Source organism: Dermacentor andersoni, chromosome 1, assembly GCF_023375885.2.
Source record: "Dermacentor andersoni chromosome 1, qqDerAnde1_hic_scaffold, whole genome shotgun sequence".
Classification (NCBI taxonomy): domain Eukaryota; kingdom Metazoa; phylum Arthropoda; class Arachnida; order Ixodida; family Ixodidae; genus Dermacentor; species Dermacentor andersoni.
In genome coordinates, this window is record NC_092814.1 from 179561543 (window position 1) to 179583687 (window position 22145).

At 47.3% G+C, this 22145-nt stretch overlaps 1 protein-coding gene across 2 annotated transcripts in view; it reads left to right on the forward strand.

Annotated features, from left to right (window-relative positions):
* The window catches only part of LOC126547416 (LIM domain only protein 3-like), a 231016-nt gene extending 209891 nt beyond the window's left edge, over nt 1-21125 (forward strand). For both annotated transcript variants that reach the window (XM_055062823.2, XM_050195410.3), the window contains one exon: nt 17886-21125. In XM_055062823.2, coding sequence (XP_054918798.1) covers nt 17886-18141 — 256 coding nt within the window. In that variant the 3' untranslated portion in view covers nt 18142-21125. The remainder of the gene's footprint in view (nt 1-17885) is intronic.
* The last annotated feature ends 1020 nt before the right edge of the window (nt 21126-22145 follow it).

Here is a 22145-nt window from a genome sequence, read left to right on the forward strand (position 1 = left end):
TACGTTTCAATAACGAACAAGCTCAAAACAAGCGTCCAAACCACATAATTGATAAGGCGCTCCTGTGCCTGCATGCAATGCGAAGCGCATAGCGCTCCCCGCATACCTTTCCCGGTAAAGATTACTGTTGCGCAAGCGTCCACGGCGACGGCAGCTTGACTGTAGCATACGAATCAGGAAGTGACGTAACTACATTTTCGTACGTAAAAGGAGAACCCGTCTAGCAAGTGGTTTCTTTTGTGACAGTGCTATGGAAAGGCCACGTATAGTCAGGACTCGTGAAGAGCAGCGTGCATACGAGGCGCGGGGAATTTCTCCTCTCTCTGGTGCACTCTTTGTAGGTGCACAAAGTAGCGGCGGAAGCCAAGTCGCAGGCCGTCGAAACGTCTTAGGCTAATAATTCCGTGTGAATGTCGCCACGTGAATAATTTCGACTTCGTCGCAATGGGTAATCGTTGTAGTTGTCGTTTACAGCTTCGCTTTCCAACCACCTTCACAGCGTGGATTGGAGACCATTTTTTTCGATGCTGCTCCAGTGTCAACGCCAAGCACTGCGAACTGATCCGCTTTTAGTGCAAAGGTTGGTATAAGAATTCCACAGTTAATCCACTAACCAGCAAGCAGCCTTGCTCATGTATGTATGCATATAGTACGTTTAGATCATCTTTATTTAACGGGGGATTTAGCGTCCTCAAACTGCACAGTGGGTTCTGAGGGACGCTGTAGAATAGGTGCTACGGATTCATTTCGACCTTCCGATTTTCTTTCACATACACAAGCGTTTTTATATTGCACATCTATAAGAATGCGGCCACTGCGACCTTAAGCTAGGCTAGCGTTACTGTATGTGATAGCAAATACAGTAAAACCCCGTTAATTCGAAATTGTGTAAGCCGGGGGAAATTTCGAGATAAAAAGAAGTTTCGAGATAAGCGAATTCACGAAAATATAAGCCCCTGGCCGCGCATAGACCACAAAGAGCCTTTCGAAATAATCGCCAGTAGCTATTATGAGGAGTGTTGCGACTGGGGAGTCCAAAGACGTGGAATGTACTTTTTTCGTGGAGGAGTAAGGGAACGTGGGGCTGGGCTCGATATCCAGGACGTTTTACATACAAGTTTATATTTACATATTTACAAGAAAAGTCAAAGTGGTACAGGAAAATTTCATGAAGTTGTAGCAGCTGATGACTCCCGCCGTCCGTTGCTCTTTTTATGCCCTGCGTGGTCATTGTTCAGTCACCTCCCCCAATCCGGCGTAGGAGACCGATGACATTAGGTCCCACCAATACGGAGGTATGTTGCCATTTCCCTCTGAAGGGAGCTTTGTCGGAAACACACGCACATCACTGGGCGCAAGCACGGGAAGAGCGATCGTACACTGACTCCGTTTCCGGCCTGGACGTGGCAATTTGGGGCGGCTGAAAGTTGATGGACCGTATCCTTGCTAACAGCTGTGTCTTACCAGTACTCATGTACGGGGCAGAAACCTGGAGGCTTACGAAAAGGGTTCTACTTAAATTGAGGACGACGCAACGAGCTATGGAAAGAAGAATGATTGGTATAACATTAAGGGACAAGAAAAGAGCTGATTGGGTGAGGGAACAAACGCGAGTTAATGATATCTTATTTGAAATCAAGAAAAAGAATGGGCATGGGCAGGACACGTAATGAGGAGGGAAGATAACCGATGGTCATGAAGAGTTACGGAATGGATTCCAAGGGAAGGAAAGCGTAGCAGAGGGCGGCAGAAAGTTAGGTGAGCGGATGAGATTAAGAAGTTTGCAGGGACAACATGGCCACAATTAGTACATGACCGGGGTAGTTGGAGAAGTATGGGAGAGACCTCTGCCCTGCAGTGGGCATAATCAGGCTGATGATGATGATGATGATGATGATGATGATGATGATCCTTGCTAATTGCCCGAACCTCTCCTGACCGAGGTACTGCCGTGCTGGCCATAAATCATCCGTATTGAGAACCATTTTGACGAGGCCGTCGGCCCGTTCCCCGTAATCGCGCTAGCCGTGACCGGAGGGTGTCGCGGAGTGAACGGCCGGTCACAACAGGGGTAAGAGGTGAAAACTACACGGGCTTGGCACCGAGCCAGGAAAAAAATGTCCGAGTTAACCGATATCTTGATATATCAGATTTCGAGTCAACGAGGTTTAAATGTGTTGCTACTAACGTTACGCTAGGTGTGGCGGAAGCGTCATTTAGTTTATAGTGAGCGAACTAGTCCGTGAGAAGGGTCTTTGCTGCAAACGCTCACAATGTCAGCACGCTCATGCCCCCTTCTCATGTGTGCCTTCCTCCTTTTCTGTTTTCTCTTGCTCCTTCATCTTTCAACCCTTACGTCCTCTGCGCAGGGTAGCCAACCCGATTTGCACTGGTTAGCCTCGAAGCCTACCATTATCGTTGCTCTACGTGTGTCTGTCTCCTGTATTAGCCACATACAGCGCTACCACGCACTCATTCGCCGTTATAACCAGCCTCGAGGACGTTTTCGGTGAGGTCTGAATTCACCATAAGAATCATTTTATTAGAGCACTCCCCTTGCAGTGTTTGGTAGACTCGGCTGCTTTTAGAGCGCTGGGCTTCGCTGCTCTTTGACTGTTTCCAGTTATTGTAGGTTCGCAGTGGTTCAAGACTCCACTGTAGATTAGGCGCGAATTAGAATACGTGGCATTAGCTAGATGTGCTTTCCACCTAAGTTTCCACACGTATACTTCAATTACGCGCGTTTACCAAGTTACGTTCATGAAAAAGCGTTGACACAGTGACACTTATACAGTATACGTATATACGCGTCCCGGCGGCACAGTGGCTATGACATTCTGCTGCTGTCGACGAGCTCCCGGGTTCGATTCCCGACCGCGGCCGTCGCATTCCTATGGGGGTTGAATATAAGAATGCTTATATACACCGCTTTGGATGCTCAATAAAGAACTCCCAGGTGGTCTGAAATAATTTGGAGCGCTACATTATACTGCTTCTTTCGTAGTGTTCCTTTAAGACGTTAAGTACAATTAATAATTGCTGACGCTTAGAGTACACGATATAAGTGAAAATGTCATGTCATATGCAAATACAAAGCCACCATGCTGTCTTGCTGGGTGTTTAAGCGACGACTGTCTCGAATTAATAAAAATACGGAGCTTGAAACACAATACTTTTCGCTGGACAATATACGCAACAAGGGCGTATAAAACAGAACTTCCTATCGGATCGTTTAGCAGGCTATCTTAACTGAGATTCACTAATAAATATTCGCTGTGCTCGTAATTTAAGCTCGCCATTTACTATAAGCGTCCAATTGGCATTGGCGGTCTAACATTGATTATAAAAGAGTTAATTAGCGATTCCTAATTACTTAGGCTGCTAAACAATCCGACAGTCTTTTTTCATCTCTTTTTGCGTATCTCGTCCAGAAAAAAACAAACTATTATTGTGTCTCGAATCCCCTATTTTTAATATTTCGAGAGAGCCGTCATTTGTCGTTCACTTGTCCGTTTCCTGGCCTCCATTTCTCAGATCAACGTGCACAATTCAGGTGCAGTGGTTGCCAGAGCACTTCCTAGTGCCTCATAGCATCCGTCACCGCGTGCGCGTGAATGAAAATTGGCCTACATATATAGAGGCGGCTTATTGGGCGAGTTGTGCGTGTCGTTTCTCTGCATACCTTTGTCTAACAAAAATTAAATTATGTGGTTTTACGTTCCAAAACCAGTATGTGATTATGAGGCACGCCGTATTGAGGGACTCCGGAATAATTTAGACCACGTGGGGTTCGTTAACGTGCGCCTATTTAAGTACCACGGGTGTTTCCGCATGTCGCCTCCATCGAAATGCGACAGCCGTGGCCAGGATTCGATGCCGCTACCTCGTGCTTAGCAGCCCAACACCGTAGCCACAAGGCAACCACGGCGGGTATGTTTTCGTCTCGGGAGTCGCGTGCTTCCAACAATCAATCAATCAATCAATCAATATTTATTTTTGACAAAACAAATATAAGATGGGTATAAGTACACATTCGGAGGTCCCGAAGTAACAACTGTCGGGGGGACCTCCTAACAAAACATAAAAAGAGGATAGTAAGATCGTGGCAAACAGTGAGTCAATGTCATATATTATACAGTTTCTACATCGGAAATAAACGATAAGATAGGAAAAAAATCTGTTAGCAATATCACAGGTATATTCACATAGTTAAAAAGAAGAAAAATAATTGAATAAATCTTAAAAATAACATGCAACAATTCAAACGAGGATAAATGGCACGTAAAGCTAACAACGAGGAGAAGTATCAATTAAGGCAAAATTTAGTAACACGGTAATTGAAAAGTACATTGCGTAATGTTAAAGTGAACAACAATACTAATTAATTCAAGGTTTGTTAAGTTATGCAACGTTATGCAACGTTATGCAACATTATGCAACCGACACAACGTGTCGGTTGTAAAGCTTTCCGTCGGAGAACACGTGACGCTTCGAAAGCACTAGCAGCGAGCTTCCCGCGACGGCTTGCCGGAAGTGCATCCGGCTGACGGCGAGTTTTAGGAAAGACAACAGCACCGGCCGCCCACCGCTCTCGGGTCGGTGCCGACGTCTCCTTAGAAAAAAAAAGAAAAAAAAGAGAAAACAGCAAACGATCTCGCATTGCATACTTTGGGCACCGTTTAACCATCTCCGTATAATTTCGGCGTCTAGGCTACAAGGTACGGGGGAGCTTTCTCTTTACACAGCCGGTCGGACGCTGGTTGCAAGTTCACCTTGCTTTGTATCGCGACTCGATGGCCTTGCGAGAGGCTTCACATTGGTCGTCGCTTGTCGCGAAATGTACAATTCAGACGCATTAATACAACCTCCACTATCTTGCGTAATACAGAAGCTGCAGCCGATGTTTGTCGCCGGCGCGGCGGCGTCGATGCGCTCGGGTCGGTCGGCGCAGTGAAGAGGTGGCCGCGCAACTGCGGTGACGTCATGCAGCTTCGCGATCGTCTATTTTTCTGGCGATCGTCCATACGTCCGGCCGGCGCTGCGCCTTTTGGCGGCAGCCAGCGTCCGGCAAATAGCAGACGGCAAGGCGCCGTGCCGCTAATGCTTCCGGGTCACTGCTAATACTTTATTCACGTGAAAGTAAGTGCGCTGGTCATACTTCGCACCCACGTTCGTTTATATACCTTTCCATCGTGGGGAGAGAGAGCACATGCTCTGTGACCTCTTGCACGCGACTACAAAGGCACGCGCTGCAGCTTATGCTGTGCTTGTGCGGGAAGCTTGCGCATAATTACAACAGTCCTGAAGACATTAGGCGACGCCCTGAGAGCTCACAACCATTGGTAATTTGTGACGCCTGCTTTGGGGCAACGTGTGCTTATGACGCAGTTCAGCGAACTTGCCGAAAGGTGTCTTAGTATGTCGCGTGAATTCGTCGTATGATGTTCCGCTGTTGGTAGCATATGCAACATAACGGTATTTTACAGGCGTCGTATTTTGCGAGGCCAGGCGAAACAGCTCTGTGGCGCATGGCGATAGTCGCGCCGCGCCTTCGTTATGTATGCAACGATGACGATGAGACTGCACAGTCGCTATGCAGTTGGAAGGTCACGGCAATGCGCTGATGGCTCGCACAAATGCTGCGGCCATGAAAATTGCAACTTGACAAAAGTCCCCTTTCTTTACTTTTCTTTTTTTTTCCTGTCTGTCTTTTCTGTTGCCATTCGTTGTCGCCTGACGAGAATTTTTTTTTTTTTTTTTTATTCGAGCTTATGTTGCACTGAATTTAAGGAAAAAAAGCATTACACGTTGTCGGTACACCTTTCGTTTTAACCTTGCACACCTGCATTCACTTTACCTTAGAGCAAAATTAAGCCGCAGAAAGCGACAATTATTTCAGGGCAAATCTTGGTAGTGGCACGTACTCACACACGAGGTAGGGGATGCTGGCGAGGAAGTACGTTGTACAGAAGGTCACTGAAATACCTTATGTAACCCACTATTCACACAACGCGCTTTTGCTATGCCTCTTTGTGCTTAGAGTTGGCGAATTCGGCTGTTCGTGCGGGTGACCGTGGGGATGCTCATTGTTGCTGTGCTACTGGCGCTACTCCTCTTCATTCTGATCACACATATATAGGAACTCTATCGGTGAAGGGGCGAAGGGCGACGGTATCTCCTGCATATTTTTTTTTTTTTTTACCTATCACCGTGCCTATAGTGCGAACTGAAGTTGTCTTGTGAAACCGCAATGCCGCCGTTCTAGGAGCTTGAAGTACACTCGCCACACTATGATTCGAGCATAGGTAGCACATGGAGAACAAATGCACAAGTATACAGGCACGGAACCGCTAAGTCATTTTGTCTTCTTTTTGTACTCTACCTGCCCCTGATCATGCATTGCCTAACCGATCGTCTTAACTGCAACGCTCGCGAAGGGATGCCACTCATGACGGAAATGAGAATAAAGCGCGCTTCAGAGGAAGCGGCCATAGCACTGGCCCTCACACAAATCAAAGCGACATAAGTGATCTACGATTCGCAAGCGGCAATTCGCAATTTTGAAAATGGGCGCATCTCGCAAGAGGCGTATTACATACTCCAGCGACATCCCATACACCAGGGAGAGGCCGACTTCGATAACCGAAGGCACTTGCTATGGATCCCGGCACACACTGGATTGAACACCCCCAACGAAGCGGCTCACCGCGTTGCTCGAGGCCTCACTCACGGAGCATCATCGGAGGCAGAGCCCCCGCGGGGTACTGCAAACGTCTGGGCGTGGGAGGATCGTTTGACCAGGTTCCACGATATCACGACACACTACCAGTTACAAAGGCGCGTATACCCATTCCCTCACGCTAGGTTAGACAGGATGCGAGCAGTACAGTTCAGACAATTACAAACAGATTCTTACAGAAACCCCAGACTCATGCACGCCATATATCCAGACATCTACACTACAAACAGATGCACATCGTGTGGCGAGGTTGCCACACTTAATCACATGTTATGGGAATGTCAGCGCTTAACAAACAAGTCGGGCAGTGCCGACCCCTCCGTCTCTTCCACCGCCAGCCTCCGCTCGCGCTGGAAGACCGCACTGCTCAGCTCGAACCTGACAGCACAACTCTGGGCCGTCCAGCGAGCCGAGGAAGCCGCTTCGAGACAAGGTCTCGGAACCGCGTCCGCGGCGGGTGCCCAGACCCACTAAAAAGACGCCGGACTCAAATCTTATTGACTTGAAAATAAAGTTTACGCTCTCCGAGCAAAAATAGCGCGCCACTCTTGCGCTGGTGTCATGGGCACGTTCGTTTGCATCAGAATATTTTGGCCGCACTGGGAGAACGAGCCCTTCGCGTGACATACCAATGAAGATGCGAAAGTAAACAAAATGATTTGTCTTAGTGGTGGTCGTTCAATGCGCCGCGAGACAAATATATGCCTTAGGCATTCCGCGTACATCAGCAGCGCGGACTGCCTAAGGCATATTGTGCGTGCTTGTTTTCTGGTTTGTTGCCTTTCTTTTTTCCTTGGCGATCGCCATTTTACGTTGCGCCTTAAGCCGGAGAGTCAGCGTGTATATCGTAACTTTGCAAATGCAGCGAACGCGAAACTGTGTCGCCGTAAGCGACAAATCTGCGGGTTCTAAGTGGGTGGCCTCAAAACCCGGCCAGCCTATCGTGCGCCAGTGTTGGACGTGCGCTGGTGTGTGCAATACGCGTCGGCGGGGCTTGGACCTAACACCAGCATGGTCCATCAGCTCTGGCAGCGAAGGCCGCGGAACCCGTGCGCCACTGGGCGCGTTGTACCAGTGTCGCCGCGCGTGCGCGCATGTTGGTGAAGAAAGATGGCGAAGAACGGGGCGCAGGTGGAGGAGAGGTGCGCGAGCAAGAAAACATAAACGCAGCAGTAGCGAGGAGGGACAAAATTTAGGAGTGCCTGAGGGGGACCTCCGAACGCAACCCATATTACTTGGAGCCCGCGTATCTCGCCCGAGGGCTTGCTTGTGTGCCGCGTATTATTTGCTCCGAACCTGTGTGTGCGTGCGCGCGCACACACACACGCGCGCGCGCGCCTTTCTTTCTTTTTTTTTTTCTCTTTTCTTTTGCCCTGTCGCCCGACGCCCTGCGATAGGATCCCGCCGGCGAACGGTGGCACTAACACCACTACTATAATAGTACGTCTGTCTGTCTCTCCCTTTCTCATATATAGAGATATACATCAATATATATATATCACCGGCCGCCGCGCCGCCACCCCCAACCCCCCCCCTCCTCGGCCGCCCCCGATCACCGAAATTGGTTTCCTCCTTTCCCTGGCCTGTTCCTCGCGCGCGCTCGCGCGCGCGGACGGAAAACAGCGACATGACAGAGCGGGCGCGCGCGAGTGCGGCGGGGAGGGAAGATTGTGGCGCGCGGGCCGCCGAAGGGGGGAGGGAGGCGAAATCTCATATCGAGGGGCAGCCGCCTATATGTATAATGGTAATAACAACAACAGCGCGGCGACGGCGGCGAGCGAGGCACGGAGGCCGAGCTTCATTCCGTGTTACCCGATCTCATTTTACAACTGGGAGCCTCGAGGAGCGCGCGGCCAACTATCGTCGCTTCCGCTGCTCTGGGCGCCACAAAGGAAATGCAGAGGCGAGAGATCTTCACCGAAGCACAAGGTGGAAGGGCGGCTGCAACATGGCGGCGAACCCGGGTCGTCGCTGCAGAGGAACACGGTCTCCGCGTTGTAGCCGCCGGCTCCTCTGGACGTCGGAAATTTGGACGCGCCTGTATCTCGCAGCGGCTGCCGCAGGAGAGGAAAGATTGGTCGATCCTGCTCGGGGCTCCGCGTCATTGTCTGGCCCGAAAAGTGCGCCAGCGCACCTTTCGGTCCTCACTGCATTCGGGATGAGCCTTCCCTCCCCTCTTAGAAAAAAAGAAGTAATAATAATGTGGTGGCCCGAAATGAGTCGCGCTCTCCCCCCGCAGCTCAGCCGTTTTATGCTTGTCTTGATGTGGGCCTCGTACTGCGCCGAATGTCTTTGCGCGCGAAGATGAGTGACCGTTTTGCGGTGTGGGCGAAATTGAAATTTCCTGACAGGTGTGGCGCGTAGTTCGACAAGACCTGGGTTTAGCGCGCGTCTCACCTCAGAATAGAATGGTCGCAATGAGTATATAGGCTTTCCTTTAGTTCTTTACTCACTCGCTATCTATCTCTCACTCTATCCCTCCCAACGGTTGATCACGAGTCCTTACGATGATTGATCAGGGTTCATGTGTGCGTCAATACATAGCCGCGTGAGTTGCCCCGCTTGTGCTCGTGCTCCTGGCTTCTTGTATCTTTCCGACAAAAAAATTGAGGAGCTATTCCACCCTGTGAAGGTGGTTGACCAGCGCAGCTGCTATGGTGGTATAAGTTACGTTGGTATAGAGTTTTGTTGTTGTGTAACTATACATATAATTATGTAATGTCATTTATGCGAAATACAAAGAAATGCGCAATCATTTGTTGTCTTTTTTTCTCTTTATTTTATCCTTATCTTGTCACGCAAGTGATGATGGCCTTGTGGTCGCAGTGATACACCGCCAGTGGCTCTTTTACGATGACACTCTAAAGACGTAGGTGCGACAGGTGCGACGGATCGCTGTTTAGACGCAGGTGGCCGTTAAACGGAGCCTCGACGCGAGCGACGATATGCGTTGACCGGGGCGCAGCCCAAAAGAGTGCAAGAAACAAAACGCGTTTGTTTCTAATTTGCGATTGAGCATACTTCCTAGTTATTGAGCTGATTGAAACTTCGAAGGACTAGTTTTATTCTAACCGACAAACATGGGGCTGTCCGTTTCCCTCCTGTAGAAGCCCGTGTATTGACAGCGGACGGGAGTTCCACGATATCTACAATTTCACTGTGAATTACGTAATTATGAAGAGTAAATGAAACTCGGCGTAATGTTAGAGTCGTCTTAGCGGCTAAATGTCATATACTTTGTTTCGGGATAGTTTCGATAAAGCAAGAGAACTCTTTTATATATTTTTTTAACTGTTACAGCCATTTTCTGTAACCATACTCCCTCTGTAGATGCCCATGTATTGACAGCAGACGGGAATTCTGTAACGTTTACAGGCTCGCTGTGAACTAATTTTGACAATTAACTTAATCTCTGCGTAATGATAGAGTCGTCTTAGCGGCCGATTTCAGTATGATTTTTTTCATGATACCTGCATTAGACTCAGAGCTACAGAGTATTCGCGAGAAAGTTGGCTTGGCCACAAGGCGTTTTCTGTTCGCCGCCACGATTTTTCCGTAGGGTATCCATATACAACATCCATATAACGGCTCACGCAGAAGTAATCTTATTTTGTATGGAGTTTCTCAACTTACAAAGTAAACTAACGAAGCTTTGCCTACTCAGATCTCACAATTATTTACAAAACAGTTAAAGATTGAATACCCCCATATCGAACGATGCCATAGCATAGGCAAAAGAAATGGAAATTGATCGCGTGCCATAATCATTAAACTTCTGGACTACCGCAACAAATCGGTAGTACTTAAAAATGCATTTAAACTCAAAAGCACTGATATTCATGTAACTGTAGATTTCTCGGCTCGTGTACGTTCCAACAGAAAAAGTCTGTGGGAAGCTACCGCTTCTTACAGGAGTAATGATCATACAGTCTGCGCTATGATCATGCCTTCATTGACAATGTGAAATACACCTGGAATGACAGTGCCGAAACGTTGATCAATATTTCTACTACTACTAAGAGTCAACCAACTGTACAACGAGCTGGTTCACACTGACTGTGCCAAGATTCTTGTGATGACATTTTGCTTTTGAATACTAATGCCAGAAGTTTAATAAATGAATTTTCTGATTTCGTGTCCTTAACGACAACGTGCTCGCCTCATATTGTCGGAGTCACCGAAACGTGGCTACATGACGAAATCTGTGGCTCAGAAATATCGCCACCTGGTTTTTGTGTAGTTCAGAATGGCCGTAAAGGTAGAGGTAGAGGCGGTGGTGTTGCGCTGTTTCTGCGGTCTAACCTCAACTTTCCTGTGCTTGAAGGGCCTGATGAGCTTGAGACAGTTTGCTGTAACATTAACCTTCGTAAAAAAACTTTGTTTAATTGGCGTTGTCTGTCGCCCTCCAGGATCACCCACTGCAGATCTTCATACGTTAAGCAATTTCATGAAAGAACATAATGCTTCTTCTGCTAATGTTATATTAACGGGCGACTTCAGTGCTCCTGGTATACGCTGGCCAAATCTATCTGTATCCGGTCACAATGTCCTATTGTGCAAAGAGTTAATCGACCTTTCACTTTGATTTTTGGATAAAGCAGATTGTTGGTTTCAGCACCCGAGGCGCAGCCGTTTGGACCTTGTGTTCGTCAGTGCGTGTTTTCCTGATGACGAGTATGAATACGAAGTTGAAGATGGTTTGTTGGATCACAAAGCTGTACTAGTATCCCTTTCATTTATCGTTCCTGCATCTAGTTGTATTCATACTACTTTTCACGATTACAATCGTGCTGATGACGACTCAATTACTGATGTGTTATGAATTGCTTTCGAACAGTTCGAACAACTTAGCTCGACCTCCGTTGTTAATATATTAGTTTCGTTCTTTCAAGATATTGTCCTTAGGTGCCTCCGAAGCTTTGTTCCTCTGAAAACCAAGAAACAAAACCCAAAGGTCGCTTGGATGACTAGAGAATTACTACACATGTCCTGTCGTATTTCCAGACTGATACGCCTAAAACGGGTGGGTGACATCCATGCTGCAGCGCAGTTTCATATTAGTCAGGATGAACATCGCGCAAAGTCAGAGGAAGCCAGTGATTTTTGCTACAGTTTTATCTTACCTAACTTATTGCGCAGTAATCCTAGAAAATTCTGTAGTAGAATTTTTCCTAACGTAAGTTCTAGGACGTTTGTCGTTAACAGTGCACCCTGTAATGATCCTAAGCTAATCGTCACAACATTTAACGCGCATTTTCAATCTGTTTTCACAACAGACAACCGCGATATTCCTCCTTACAGCAGTGATGTGTATCCCTGTATTGGAGATGTCTTTGTCTTAGAGGAAGGTGTTCTTAATATGTTCGTGAACCCTGATATGGAAAAGTTGCGGCCCAGATGAGATTCCCAATACTTCTCTGCGTCGTTATTCCCTTTCGTGTTGTCGCTAACGCTTATATTCAAGAAGTCACTATCAACCAGTATAGTCCTTTCGTCATGGAAAACAGCAATAGTTATTCCTTTATATAAATCTGGCAACAAACAGTGTTTGTTAAATTACAGACCGATCTCTCTAACATCCTACTCGTGCAAAATGTGGGAGCACATACTACACAGGCATATTTCGTCTACCTTGTTAATAACAATATTTTGTCTCACTTTCAACACGGTTTTTGTCGTGGTTACAGCACTATTACTCGATTGGTGGAATTTAGTCACGACGTTGTTAGTGCACTTGATTTAGGTTATCAAATCGATTCTATCTTTATCGACCTCTCCAAAGCTTTTGATACAGTTACTCACTCCAAAATTTTATTCAAGCCTGACGCAATATTTAACACTCCTGCTCTTGTTAACTGGATCGCAAGTGTTCTCATCGGCCGTTCACAAAGCGTTTATTTTAGGAACACTAACTCTTCTGCTGTTGACGTAACGTCCGGTGTGCAACAGGGTTGCGTCCTGGGGCGGTTACTCTTCTTGCTGTATATCAATGATTTACCGTCTAACATACCTGTCAATATACGTTTATACGCGGACGACTGCGTGCTTTATCAAGCTATACACTCACCTAAAGATCATAGACTTCTTAATGATTCGTGTTATCATTTCTGCCAGTGGTGTAAAACCTGGCTAATGACTATAAATTAAAAAAAAAACGTTTACATGTCATATTGCAGGCGTATCATATATATATATATATATATATATATATATATATATATATATATATAACTTGACGCAATTTCGTGGGACCTCGAAGAATTGAACGCTGAAATGACTGCGTTATCTGAGTATATACAAGACCTCCTAGTAGGATACAGTTCAATTTGACAGCCTGAGTCATCTCGGCGGTGTAATCATCCTTCGTGTAATTGCCGCATACTTCACTATCGCTAATACTACTTCTCCATTCCGGCGAAACTGCAGTCTCTCTCTCTCTCTTCTGTGAGTCCGAGTATCAGCGCTGCTGCGCATGACTGCTGTTGATTCTGATTTCGAGTGAATTCGACTTAGTCTCATTTCGGTTACTGAGTGAATTACACAGTGTTCCCCAACTATCACGAACCCAGACTTAAAGGAGCAGTTGCGTTACTCGAAGAAAACCTAGTGCACATTGTTTCCAGTGCAGTGGAGTAGCCGCCGTTAATTCTTTTGTTACTGAGATTTAATTCGGTAATCGCAATTGAATATATAACTCGAGAAGTACTGTCCTAAGTATCAAAGTCTTAATAGGACATCTGTAGGCACCCCAAAATGACATCTAACTGCGATGTCTTCAGCGACGTCCTAATTGCGTAAAATTTTTTCCGACTGGCAAAAAGCCGGAAGTATGAAAAATACTACGTGAGTGCGCTCCCATCCGCATCATAATGCAGTGCCCTCAAATAAACTGATTGAAAGCAACTGCATTGCCTGTTTCAAACTCGAAAGGGAACATCACCTTCATAATGGTGCGGAAGGGACACCAACAGCAGGTTTCGCGGCTTTCGCAGCTATTCCTTCCTCTCATTTCTACGTCACACTTATTATCCGTCTCTCAAGGCCGACTGGTCACATTGATAACAAAAGCCCCTGATAACGTGGCCGAAGCGCCACTCTGACCATGCACGAAATGCCAGAAGCAATGCAATAGGCATAGAATGTTTCAAAATCCCGGCTTTGCTCGCATCGCATTGAAAGAATACGCGCGAAGCTATATTTCGCGCCAGAAACTTGCTTCGGGCCAAAACCAAATAAAAGTGACCGTTTTAATTTTCGTGAAAGTGTATACGGGCTGCACAGGTTCGTGTAAAAAAGCAAAAGCGAAAGAAACAGACCGGGAAGCGACCAACGTGTAAAGAAAAGGCGAAACCGATACGTTCAAGCAAGAAAATATACCACTTCTAAATGAGCCGAATTGGCAGTCGGGATACCTGCACAAAACATTCAAAAAAGAAACATCAGATTTTAGTGCGTCCTTATCTATGAATTCGTAAGCCCCGTTGAACACCAGGTGCTGCCTAGAAGACGTGTTCGATTAGGTCTCCTTCTGCAGCTATGCAGTACTGAATCCGGTTTATCACATCTTCAGTGGCTTTCTTGATGACCAACGCCGGAATTGTACGGCAGACATCCGTTATCCTTGCCTTGAACTAATCTGACGCCCGTCTCGATCATGTAAGCACGATCTTTCACATAACCCCAAAGAAGGAAATCGAGTGGAGCGAGGTCGATTTACAGACCCGTGCCTTCCGTGCGTGACCCGTGCGCATGAAAAGTCGCATCCAGCCAGTTTCGTACTCGGCTGCTGCTGTGTGCGGGTGCCCCATCTTGCTGATACCATAGAAGTGGAAGACGTGACAGCGGGACTTCGCTGAGAAACGCATCCACCACTCCTTCAAGGATTACGTTCACGTAACGCTGTCCAGTCAGTATGTGATCGAAGTAGAAGGGACCGATTATAGCACCGGCGTAAATTCCGAACCACACATTGAACGACCACAGGTACTGGTGCCGATTGCACTTTACCCAGTGTAGATTGGAGACCCTCCAATAGTGTGCATTATGCAAGTTTACCTAGCCGTTTCTGCGAAAATTAGCTTCATCTGTGCACATCATGTTGCTCAAAAATTCCGGTGACTCATCGGCTTTTGTAAGGACCCAATTCGAGAAATCTAGGCGATTCTACAGATCCTTATCTTCTAAGCATTGGTGTTAAGGTGGCACGGGTGAAAGCCGTCATTTAGAATCCCCCAAACTGATGACTTGCAAATTGGTACCTGGGCGGCCACGTCCCGCACGCTAGCATGAGGGTTTGAGGCCATAAATGCTAAAACATCCGTGCGTAGGCAAGAACTCGAAGAAGGAGTCCTCCACCGCTGTTTCTTGAAGCTGCCGGTTTGTCTCCGCTACAGCTACCGCCACACTCCCATGACTGATTATATATATATATATATATAATTTGCGGCCTTCCTCTTGTTGCAATTTGCAGATCCCAAGGCAAGTATCATCATGCTTACCGTCTGCTCATTAGAGAAAGACATGGCGACTTGTACGAAATAAAACGCACCTTTAAACCTTTGCACTGACGTTGTCGATTCGCTTTTGTGGTGATAGGCATTGTGGCAAAAAAAAAAATGAACCCTCCGTGCTCTAAGACAACAGCTATCACAGCTTGTTTCCAATTAACACAAACCGTGACGTGTTACTTCTGCCGAGGCGCGGCACATAACGCACTAGCTCGATCAAGACGTTTTACAGCGAAGCTGTATATGGCTAGCCGATTCGTCCGTCCGTCCGTCCGTCTGTCGCCTGTACGCCGAAAACTACTCCGGGGCAACCCCGTGCGAATGCACGAAGAAAAAAAAGCGTAAGAGAGGCGCGTGATTGGCTGTGCCAGTAGCGACCTCGTTGCTCTCCGTCGCAGTCGAGCGGGCGCGCAGCAGCTTTTCTCCGGCTCCGAAATGGGTAGGCCATCCGTCATACGTATTCCTTAGGAGCAGGCTGCTTTCGATCAGCAATGCCACGTACGGACAGAATCGAGAACGAGCTCGTATACGCCGTCCCTATCCTGCAGCCCGGGCACAAGAACAGGCTCGTGCAGCCGAGCGCAAGCAGCAACTGCGTACCGAAGATTCGGCAGCCTACCAATCTATCGTTTAATGAACCGTCGGGATTAACCCACTGATAAACACCGGGGCCGCACGTTTCACCTTCGCTGGTTAACCATCTGTAGGGAGTGTTTGGCGGTGATTTTTTTCTTTATTTCCTCTATTTCGCTCTGGCTAACTCAGAAGGAGCCTGTTCGAGGGCGCTGCTTTATGATGCGGGAGGGAGCGCAGTCACGTGGCATTCTCCATATTTAGCGGGGTTTATCAGTCGGAAAAAAATTTGTATGCAATTAGTACGTCGTTTAAAATACCGCAGTTAGCTGCCCCTTGGCTGTGCCTTCAAAAGCCTCATTGACACTTTGATAATTAGGATAGTACGTCCCGAGTTACATAATTAATTACAATTACCGAATTAAATCCCAGTAACGAAAATATTACTGGCAGCTACTCCACTGTACTGTAAACAATATGCACTAGGTTTTCTTCGAGTAACGCATTGCTGCATTTCTTTTTCTTCTTTTTTTAATCTTGGTGCATGATAGTTAATTGGGACACCCTGTATATGTTTATGACCTTTATATGCAAGTGACGATGTTTCCATCCATGATAAAGGATGTAAATTATTAGAAATTTTTTTTTTTTTTTGCGTGAGACGTTAGCATTCCTTACTGGAAAGAAGAGGAATACTGAGACACAGCATTCACGTGCATTTCAGACGCCATTGATAAAAGACTCTGCCGAAGGGGTCACTGAAGTCTATAGGTTTTTCTAACGGTCAGAAAAACACGCAAAGCAATTTGGAGCGTGGTGAACATGCAGCAATATATTCATTCTCTAGGCATAGGCTATACATACCTTTAGAAAGAATTTTTATTTGGCTACCTCTATCTCTTTCAGAAATTGAATAAACTTTGTCCTGTGTGTATATTTATATATATTGTATATGTGCATAGTGTTTACAGTTGAAATTTAAAAGAATGTTGAAGGGACAAAACACGGATGAGGCAGCAGCCGCTACTGCTAATAATGTGCGTGTCCTCCTATTGCCGGGATTTGCAGAAATAAAGCGAAAGTATAAATTAAAAGCCGTGCACGTCCGCACCAACAATGATGCAGTAAGCTATTAGCCCGAGCAAAATTTCAAGTAAGAAGGTCGTGGAGAAACCTCAAGTGATGTGGGTAACATAGCTCTGGTAATGGCACTGTAGGTGGGGGATGGGGGGCGGCTCACTCAGTCCCCCCCACGTAGTCGGCGCGCCCATGGGCGTATGTGTCCATGCACGTTTCCTTATGCATTTAATGGTTGCGCACTGTAAAAAGTGTCTGAATATAAATACTTCGGTATTTAGTTTACTAATAAAATGTCGTCTCATTATATAAATTACAATTGCACCAATGCACTTAAATATATGGGCTACTTATGGCGTACTTTGCGCACAGCTCCTTTAAATACTAAAGCAGTCACCTACAAATCAGTTATCCGGGCACTTTTGTAGTATGCCTGTGTTGAATGGTATCCACTTAAGAAATCAGACACCCCGAAGTTGTAAATGGCGCAGGAAAAAGCCATCAGGTTAATCTACTGTCATTATGATAGCAAGTTTTCTGAGTCGTCTAAACTTTCAGAGTTAAGTCTGACTACTCTCAGCATCCGTCGCAACATAGTATATGTAAAGCTCTTGCACTTATTAACTCATCCAACACTTCTTCCCTTAGTATGTACATAAAATTAGCGGGACCTTCCTCATCTAGGACGCATCACCATCTTAACATTGGACCCTATCGGTCACAAACTGATGCGGCTGGATTCTGTCACTATAAATCATGGTTATTTCGTTTCCATTCTGGGCACTTGTCCCCTTAAGCTTGCGCGTATTGAACGTGTTGTGGAAAACATGCAAACAAGAAAGAACCGTTTAGGGAACGTTCAACGGTGCTCGGAACGCCTTTCGAGCGCACGGCCATCGTGCCGTGTAGATTGTTCAACACAAGGGAGATTAACTGTTGGGCAGAGTACTGGACCGTATGTTAACCGCCGTTCTACTCTGTGCTCGCAGGTTGTTCGGCACGTCGGGTGCCTGCTCGGGCTGTGGCCAGATGATCCCGGCCAACGACTACGTGATGCGGGCCGCGCAGAACGTCTACCACGTCAAGTGCTTCGCCTGCGTCAAGTGCCACAGCCAGCTGGTGCCTGGTGACCGGTACAACCTCGTCAACGGGAACGTGCTCTGTGAGCAGGACTGCCTCAAGATGCTCAAGGGCTCCCCGGCCACAGTGCGCAAAGGCAAGGTGCGCGCCGCCATCAAGGTCTGATGACGACGCCTCTCCTCCACGTGCGGCCTGCTGCCGTCAGCGAGCGAGCGCGCACGCACCTCCTCCTCCTCCCGGACCCCCAAGGCTCCTTCCCGACCCTCGCCCCGGACCGCGACCCTTTGCAGCGTCTGCATCATGTGCTTCTTCTACCCGGGTCCCAGGGGGAGGTCACAATCAACGGCGGAAACAGCAGTATAGGCACCGGAGCTCCCCCGCCGCAGCTCTTCTACTACAGCCTTTCGACGTCACGCACCAGCAACGTGGGGAAAACGAGGGCCCGTGGGAGCAGCGGAACGCCTCTCCGCCCGCCATGTCGCCGAGTGTTTTTCGAATCTGATTGTCATCCACCTGAAGAGAGCGTTCTGCGGACAAAGAAGGAAAAATACAGCTCGCTCACTTACGACTAGCGACAAAACACGGCAGTGGGTCGCAAACGGAAAGAATTTGGGACTAGCGCAGAAATTCGGCGGTAGGTGTCGCTGGCACCTTATTTTTCATTGAAGACATGGTTACACCGGTAGGCCATCTGTAAGCTGTGGGACCGGGGAAGCAGGTTCCAGGATTGGCCTGTTGTACATCGGGACGCCTGCGTCGCCGCCGCTAGTGAAAGTGGTCATCGGGCGCAATCCGGTGTCGGTCGCCGCGCCGTCGTTCTGGGGCGTTGGCCGAGCGGCTTTGTCTCTTCGGGGTGGCCTGCAATAAGAATGCCATCCGGCGCCGTGCAGCAGGCGCCGTTCAAGCTTTCGCCACGGAAGCCGCACAACAGGGAGTAGGAGGAGGAGAGAACCACTGCGAGACGCGGGAGTGCAGCTCTCGAAAGCAGCTGGAAAAACCACCCCTTCATCAGACATCTACGAGACATTCTGAGCTTTATTGTCTCATGCTTTTTTTTTCTTCCCGCTTTTTTTTTTTTTCGTTCTGTGGTGTGGAAACGAAAAGACGGTACATCTTGTTCCTCGTGTACTTTTTTTTTTGTACATACGCCTTTACTTCTATCATGAGATCTAAGATCTGATCTGTGCTTGTCATGCCAGTCCAGCAGCGAGAAAGGAAACAAACACAGAAGCCACTCCACTTGTCACACGCGGCTGTAGCGGCATTCTTTGTCTGACAAAGATGCAACAGGTTCGTCAAGAGTTCGCGCAGTCTGAATACTGAGACCGCTATGCAACTACAAAAAGATCGGAAGGGACACGTTAAAGCCGCGAGAAACGTCGGGTCGGAAGAGAATGCTCGATGACATCGAGTGGCACATTTCAGACTCGCTGGGCGACAGGCGCGCTTTTCACGTTCTTCAGGGATAAGTTGCTTGAATTCAGCGAGTTCGAGTCGGCCCATACAGAGAAGAAGCCTTCCCGACGTGCCACGGTCGTTCCCTCATTGCGCGTTCTTGCAGGAGCCGACTGATTTGGCACGGTTCGTCGTGCAATTCAGGGGGAGAGAGAGAAAACATTAAGCAACAGCACGCCTAGCTTTCTGTCAGTGTGCAGGCGCATTTTGTCATCCCAGCTGCCCATCACTTTTTTTTTTCCTTTTTCTTTACACGTAATTACATGCGATCGCGATGCCCCGTGTGAGCGAACTTCGCTCACGCGACCAATTCGTGGTTCGATGTCAATGTCTTATTTTTAGAGAAGAAATGGATGTAAAGTTGCGCGTGCACTATTTGTCCAATCCAGGTGGGAAAAAAAGGCAAAAAAGTCGGCGACTTTCAATGTAGTGAAATACCTGCCCTACGGGAGAAATGTTACCACACCCTTTCTGAAAAAAAAAAAATGAAACACGGGTGCAACAGCAAGAGAGGCGAGGCCTCCGCATTAAAACGCAGTATCATTTTTATGTTTTTTTTTATGCATTTAGTTTCTCTGACTTAAGCCTTGTATAGCACCGTGACGTTTCCGCGTAACTTGTGCGCTCCCGCAAACAGAGGCACTCTGGTTCGAAACGTTGCTCGGCCTGGCCGAGTCACCGCGGCGTCGGTCGCAGGTGTGCCCTCTTCCCGTGCTATATATATATATATATATATATATATATATATATATATATATATATATACATGTATACACACACACGACAGGAAACAATGATGATGATGCGCTCTTTCAAAAAGAGCGGCACACATACACACACGTGCGCGCGCCCACTCGCACGCGCACCGACACACGCTCCACGTTACACAGCGCATCGCGCCAAGCGTTTACACACAACACAGCGGAGGAGCAGCAATTGCTCCAGGGCGGCTGGAGCAGGCGCAGAAAAAAAGCAATATGGCCGAAAACAACAGTTCTCGCATCTTGTGAATACCGTGTGTGGAAGTGCAAAAAAAACAACAAAAAAAACGCGATTCCTCATTTTTATATATATATATAATGTATATCGTCGCTGTTTTCTCGCTCTCTTTTATTTCTTCAGTCTTAAATTTCTTTTTTTTTTTTTTTCATTTTTTGACATGTGAAACATTGTAGAACGTATAAGTCTGCTGCTCTGTCGCTGACAGAACAGATGAACGATAGAATAAACTAAAAAAATGTGATGGCAAAAGTTGCAATTCAAGTGTGCTCATCCGGCCCCTGGAAAGCTTTACAGATGCTTCTTCTTTGTCTGATTTCTCTTTCTCATTTGATTTTATCGGATATGTTAGGCCTTGAACCTATTGGTCGTTTCTTCAACGCGACGAAGGGATCTTCCTCCGCCTCCTGGAGGGCACATGAATGACGACACCCCCCTCCTCCCGTTCCCTTTTGTCTACATCATTGTTTAAAGACCACAGTCACTTTACTTCTTTGTCCAATGCTTATTATTGTTTCTCGTTGCTACTTTGAATATGCTTTTTTTTATGTCTCAGTGTGTCCCTTATTTAAGAGGCAACCACCAGTTTCTTTTATTGTCTTCCTTCTTTTCTTTTTAGCATTTGTGATGTCATTATATAAATATATATAAATAAAAACATTTTATTTGAAATAAAAGGTTCGACTGCTGTGTAACACGCCTCAGTGTTTGTGTCTGGTCGAAGAAAGCCGTTGCAGCTACTGCTTCGCGATGAACGGCAAAGCAGATGCAGACGCCTATACTGTCGACCAAGGTGTCCACGTTTACAGCTTAAGACTCATTCACAGTAGGCCAACACGACACCGATTTCGGTCTGCCGACTGTAGGCGACAGCGTTTTTTCCTTCGTGTCGGCGCCTCTACTGTACCGATGCCGACAATCTGCCAACGGTCGGCGGAGAACTCGGCCTCCGTACAGTGTGACAGAGGCGCCAAAAATGCTCTCGCCAAAAAACGCTGTCTCTGACAGTCGGCAAACCGAAATCGGTGTCGTGTGTTGGCTTGGTGCGAATGAGTCTACAATCTCGGTGCAGACCTTCTGTATGCGGCTCCCTCTTGGCTATAGCTGTGGAGAGGGTGATGAAGATGGGATGCGCACTCTGACTGCCGTCTCATATATTCTGAGGAGCATGTAAGCTAAATGATATCTAACGCTCCAATTAAACGTCCGGCAGCAGTTGATCATTCAATAGAAGACGAAACAAATCGAGTTATAGAGGACGACCGCAGTGTACATCTAAGACGCTTCAAGGGCCACTAACTTGAAATATTAACCATTAAAGGGGCCCTGAACCACCCCTCGGGCTTGGTGAAATAACGCAGTCCGAGGGTAGCATACGGTGCTGTGAACATCTCAACTTAGTTTTGCTGTCGTACTGTACGCGGTGCGTGGAGCTTGCAAGCTGATCGCGAAGTCGCCCTTCTCCCAAACGCTCTCTTTTCAATAGAAGGCCCTGTCCTCGCACTGCTAGATGCACTGTTTCGTATTTGGACGCACTTTTAACAGCGGAGCTGTTTAAGCTTTTACTTCCGCCGTGGAGCGTTACCAGAAAACATCCCAGCTATGTGCCGCCTCGCGTTGCCAGGCAACTACCTGCGAGAGAACCGAGCCGTTTAACCTCCTTGCACCCCATGAGCGTAGGGCGTAGTCGTGACGTCACAGGCGAGTAAAAGCTC